At 38.5% G+C, this 6225-nt stretch overlaps 1 protein-coding gene across 1 annotated transcript; it reads right to left on the bottom strand.

The window, feature by feature from the left end:
- Window positions 1-1489: 1489 nt before the first annotated feature.
- On the bottom strand, window positions 1490-2576 carry LOC122000557 (acidic endochitinase-like). Its single transcript, XM_042554929.1, has one exon. It carries the CDS (start codon window positions 2557-2559, stop codon window positions 1588-1590), a length of 972 nt encoding a protein of 323 aa, XP_042410863.1. The 5' UTR covers window positions 2560-2576; the 3' UTR covers window positions 1490-1587.
- Between the last annotated feature and the right edge of the window lie 3649 nt (window positions 2577-6225).

Consider the following 6225-nt stretch of genomic DNA (forward strand, 5'->3'; position numbering starts at 1 on the left):
TCGACTCACTTCATGTGTCATCCTTCCCCCTAGCTGCGTCTTCCGCTCGACTTCTTGTGTTTCTATGTTCCTACACACTTAGACATAAGACATCGAACCCTCAGAACCTAACTTAACCCTGTTGACCACATCAAAACTAACATGAGATACTTACAGACCCATGATATCGCCGCGAGGTCGTAGGAGGTCGAGTCGCGACCTCACTGCGAGGCTGTAGGCGAACGGGGCATGACCTCGCAGCAAGACTTAGAAGGTCGAGGGCACGACCTCGCCTGCGTGTCGGACGACCCCTTTCTACGAAGAAAGGGGAGAGGAAAGATGGGACTTGGGAGAGGAGGCCGGAGAGGAGATAGTAAGCGGAAGAAATTTGAAAAAGTAAGAGAGGGAATTAATGGTCGAATATTAATTCGGTATCTAATTTAGCGATCGAATTAAAATTTGGTCGCTAATTTAGCGACCAAATAAATTAAAATGCAGTCACAATTTTAGCGATGGAAAAAATATTTCATTATTATTTTAGTTATGGAAAAAAATATTACATCGCTAAATTAGTGACAGAATTAATATTTGGTTGCTAAATTAGCAACGAAAATTAATTTTGATAGTTAATTTGGTTGCTATTTACTAGCTTTCTTGTAGTAATCATAAAGTTTTGTCAAGCTAATTGAATGATCCATATCTTATCCTTGATATTATCTTCATAGTAAACTATTATTGCTAGTTCATCTATGGCAAAAATGTGATAACGTTCACCTTAGCCGACCTAGTTTTGCAGACAGGTAAATCATCGGACGCTTTACCCAGTAATAGCAGCACATGCAGGGGGTGAGGTAACCCGTGGAGCTTCCGCACACGCTGGGAATTGACCCTCGGCTTATTTATGGCAACACCTTTACATGAACCATCTGCGCTAGCCTGGAGTAACATTTTAAAAAGTATTAAGATAATTATTCATTAACTTAATGATATCATTTTACTTTACATTGTCTTTTTTTGGAATACAAGTAGGACGATTAAAATGAATAAGAGCTAACGTTGGATGTTCTATATGATATTATTGTATCTTTAAAACTTAAAAGAAAGTTATACAGAACGGCGGTTAGCTCAACTATGTTATATGAAATTGAACATTGGTCATGACTCAAGCAATTGGACAGAAGATGAGCATTGTAAAGATGAAGATATTAAAATAGATGTATACGTATATGAAGATGGATTAGATAATAAATTAAAATATTAGAGAGATCGATCGGAGTTCGATCGGCGATATGAACTATAACAAATTAATATACACATCAAACTAAAAAAATACTTAGTCAAAAAAAAAAATATATATATATATATATATATATATATATAATTATTTAAATATAGAAATAGAGTAGACCAGCATAAAACCCAATAATATTATAGAAGGATTCATATAATCCATCTTATACAGGGGATAAAACTTAATCGTTGTTGTTGTAGCTAGGGTTTTCTCTTACGCTATCGATCACCCATTGAAAACTATTTAAACATATATATTTTAATACCAGTCACTAGCTTTATTTATTCTTCTCTCACATTCAGTGAGTTTGGTTTGGTTTATCCATCTGTGGCAAAAGGCGAAACCGCTCGCATTGGTTTATCCATATGTGGCAATGAGTTTGGTTTATCGATCTGATAGACGCTGCCCTTGACGGCGATGCTGTATCCACTGAAACTGTCAAAGTACCTACTCCACAACATGATGCCGCCGTAGTTGGACGACAGCGGCTTGATCGCCGGCAGCACCTTCGATATGAGGTCTTCTGGAGGGATGTAGCCGCTCGCGGCAGCATCCGGCCACGCGGGCAGCCCCAGGAACACCGTCGATGACGGCAAGTTGGAAGTCCACGTGCTCCACGCCTGGACGATGGCGCTGACCCCCGAGCTGTAGTCGCAGCCCCGGTTGTTGTAGAATTGCACCCACACGTAGTCGAACGTCACGGCCCGCAGCGCCGGCCCCAGATGCTGGTCCGGGAACGGGCACTGCGGCGCCGCCGACAGGTACACTTTGGTGCCCGCCTGCTTGCCCAGGTCGAGGAGCGACTGCGCCAGCTCCCCGTAGTGGTCCGGCGAGCCATGTTCGATGGCGAAGTCGATGCCGTCGAGCACCGCGTCGCCCAGCGGCCGGGAGCTCGACGACCCGCCGAGGTAGTTGTCCCACAGGTACCTCGACACGTTCGTCGCGTCGTCTGAGGAGGAGAGCGAGTAGCTTCCGATGGCTCCGCCGAGCGACAGCAGCACCGTGATGTTTTTGGACTGGCACTGGCGGATCTCGGCGCTGAGATATCTGCAGGTGCCTGAAGGAGGGTCGCAGTGGCCGGCGAGGTTGAGGACAGGGATTTGGTCGTTGCCGAAGGTGATCAGGAAGGCGAGAATGACGTATTCGTAGAGATTGGTGTTGCACGCCTCCGCCAAGCTGCCCTCGTTGCCATTCTGTCCCCAGTAGACGGCGATCTTGCCGGCGTTGGAGATGGCGGCGAGAGCAGAAAGAAGGAGGGCAATGAGAAGGAGACGAGAGGAAGAAGCCATGGAGGATTTGGACGGTGATGATGATGATGATGGAGGATGGGAGTAAGGGTCCTCTATATATAAGGGAGGGAAAGGAAAAGGGAAAGGGCAAGGCGAGGGAGTTGTTCAAAACTTTTATTTAATTTTATCTCTTTGGCCAACTCCACTACCATACTTGTTTTTTTTTTTTCCTATTATCATACGCACGTTTAAGATGATTTACTTGTAAGATTAGTTTCTTTCGATAGTTTTTTTTCCTAATATCATACGCACGTTTAAGATGATTTACTTGTAAGATTAGTTTAATTTCTTACTATCATATTCTTATGCTATTGCTCCAATAGTTAAAGTTCTGAGTTTTTTTATAGTTTTAGTTTAAGTTCAGAAAGATGTTGCAGCTTGAGGACATCCTCCTTAGCTAGAAACATACTGAAAAGACATCACCGTCGACCCACTCAGGTGAAGGAGTTGGGTCGACCCGCTTAAGTGTCTTCGCTCAGGTGAAGGAGTTAAGCCCGGTCGGCCTTTTGTCCGGCCAGGTATGTAAACCCGTCCGATTCTATGATACACAAACATAATGTCATAACAACCCGCAAGGGCGACCAGTAATAGGGTCGGTCGGACGTGTGTAGAGACTCGTACAAAATAAGGAACATAATCTTTCCCCCGACCAGACGTTGGTCAATCGTGAGGTGGGTCAAACATTCCGACCGGCCTTTAAGGCCAACCGTCCTCAAACTTGGTTGGTTATAGAACAACTGGACATGCTGTCTTTTTAATTCAAGAGGAAGATACTAAAACTCCTTTTGTTCGATCAGCTTAAGAATCGGTTGGTCTTCTTCCACAGTTTATAATCTAATCAGGTGAGGTCTCAGTGATGGGCAAACAATCAGAACCAGATGAAGGATGTTTTACCATCATCTTTTGGATCCATTTATATATTATAATTTGTATCAGTGTGCATACACCAACTCCAGTCGGGAGAGATAATCATGGCGACCCCTTCTAAGAATTAGGAGGAGGATATCATCTTCCTCCGAGGAAATTTTGTAGGTGGTGCTATCTCGGACAGATGAAGTTTTGAGGCGACTTTATCCCGAGGAAGTTGATGAAGGCGTCTCTATCCGAGATGAAAAATTTGAGACTACTTTGTCCAAAATATAGGAAATTTTGAGGAGATTCGGTCCGGACAAAGGAAATTTTGAAGCCGCTAAATCCCAAATAGAGGAAGTTGTTGGAGGTCAATGTTAATATTATGATTTATTTATTTATTTATGTAGATGATATTTTAATAATTAAAAATAATCAACCCAACATCGATATCAATACCTGACCTTTCTACGTGAGATTTGTGCAAACTTTAAAATCTTTCTTAGTATCAATATCAATACCCGCTCAGATGAAGGAGTTGGGTCGACCAGCTTTTAAAAATCATGGGTTGAATTTCAAAAATCAATAAAATCATCACCATGAATCTTCTGAGAAATAAGTATACCTTTTAAGAAATTTAAAAATTAGATCTGTTTTTATTTTAGAAATTTTGTAATAAAATGCGTATTTGATTATTTATATGAATATGTCTTTTTAAAAATTATTAAAACAACACCCTATCAATATTTTAATATTCAAAATAATAAAAACATTTGGTGAGGGTAATCAACCTTATAATATAATCTTGATTACATTATAAAATTAATTACTTTATTTAGTATAATTTTAAACTATAATGTAATATGGATAAGAATAAATTTTTATAATCTGAATTACAAAACCAATAACATGTAATTTGGATTATATTCCAACCTCATATTTAATATGTCAAATATACCCCTAGTTCATTTCTTGGAATGAATCGATTACTGTCGCAGCCGACTGTCGTCGGTAGAAGTTACAGAATATTGTTATCATTTTATAATAATATGAATTAATTTCATGTAAAACATAATGAATACCAAATAAAAAAATACAATAATATTAATTATATTATTATACATTACATTATAAATTTTATTATATTAGAAACTTAATTACATTGCACCTAATCATGCACAAAGCCAAATTTGATTTAAATTACTCTCTATTTTATAATAAACTTAATTGAAGTTAGGTAAAAAATGCTATAAGGTAAACAACTTTAACTATAATTATACGGTGACAAGCAACTTTGATCAAAACTAAATTACTTCGAAACAATTTTAATTAAAATCAGACTATCGTAGAAACATAGAGTAACTTTTAGAGCGCTAAACAAGCCAAACTAAATCAAACTTTATGTTATTAAAACTCGTTTGATAAGCTAATCTAGGTATACCAAACTAAGTCTAAAATGAATCAAAATTATTGAAATGGTTGTTTAAATTTGATTTGATTTTTTTTTCTTATACAAGCTTGAGTTTAGTTTAAATTTGGCTTAAACTAGATTTATTTATATGTTATTTACAAGGACAGAGTCATGTATAAGTGTACCTAGGTTTTAACCCTAGGTCCATCTAAAGGTCATTTAATTTTATTTTTATATGCAATTGTTCATCACATCCATCTTAAATTTCCAAATTAAATTCTGCTATTGGTTCGAGAGTTTTTTTAATTGTTTTTTTTAAAAAAAAATAGCTCGGATAAATTATAATTCATGGCTCCACCATTTGTCATCAGCTCCAAATTGGAGTATGTTTAAAATGTTTTATTTTAAAACTTATTTAATAGATTAGTGAGCTTGAATTACAAATTTATGTATCAATTTTAAAGTTTTTTTTATTTATTTATTTAATATATTAATAAAAAAAATTATTGATAAATTAATTCATAGTTTTTTTGTGAATATTACTCATAAAAAATTTATAATCTATATTGAACGATTTACTAAAGAACCAAGGTGAATATGTGCTTTCCCTAATCACATATGCGATTTTGGAAATGTTCAAATAACTACTCTCTATCACCCTTTTACTATTTATCTAATAAAAATGAGTAATGATATATGTATTGAATCCTCATCTCGAATTCCTATCTCAACCCATGTGGCTTCCTGCGTGGACATTTCCACATCAGCACATTTCTCATCAAATTTTCTCTTCGCCAACATTTCTGTCCGCCTCTTCTCCATCTCGAACTCCCATTTCTCTCCGCCTCCCTAAACCCTAAGAGCTCTCTCCGCTCTCCGCTCTCCGCCCCATCGTGTCTCTCCGCTCTCCGCCCCCATCCAACGCCCTCTCGTCGCTCTTCGCGCTTCGATCTCCGCTCTCCCCATCTCGAACGCTCGGCCCCAAGGCAACCTAGATTCTTCCCCTCGCCCCCGCCCTGCCCTAAATCTGTCCTGAGTCCAGGTATGAGGTATTACTTAGCCAATTTTATGATTTTTGTGATTTCTTTTTGTCTAAATCAACTTTCTTCGATTTTGATCTTCATTTTCCTCGATGTTCTTCTATTTAGTTGCTCGGCTCACCCCAGGATAACTGCTGGGTTCGACTCTCCTTGCAAACAAGACTAGACTGTGGCACAATACGCTGCACCTTCCAAAGCAGGTAACTCTAATTGACTTGTGCCTGTGCTATCCACCTGTTTGTTTTCAGTTTCCATATCTTTACGTGGGATATGGTCGTGGTCAGTGGTTTGATTCTATCGCGGTCAGTGGTTCTTTTTTAGAATCGGTCAGTGGGATCACCAGGCACTTAGCAAACTTTTTAGATT

Source organism: Zingiber officinale, chromosome 7A, assembly GCF_018446385.1.
Source record: "Zingiber officinale cultivar Zhangliang chromosome 7A, Zo_v1.1, whole genome shotgun sequence".
Classification (NCBI taxonomy): Eukaryota; Viridiplantae; Streptophyta; class Magnoliopsida; order Zingiberales; family Zingiberaceae; genus Zingiber; species Zingiber officinale.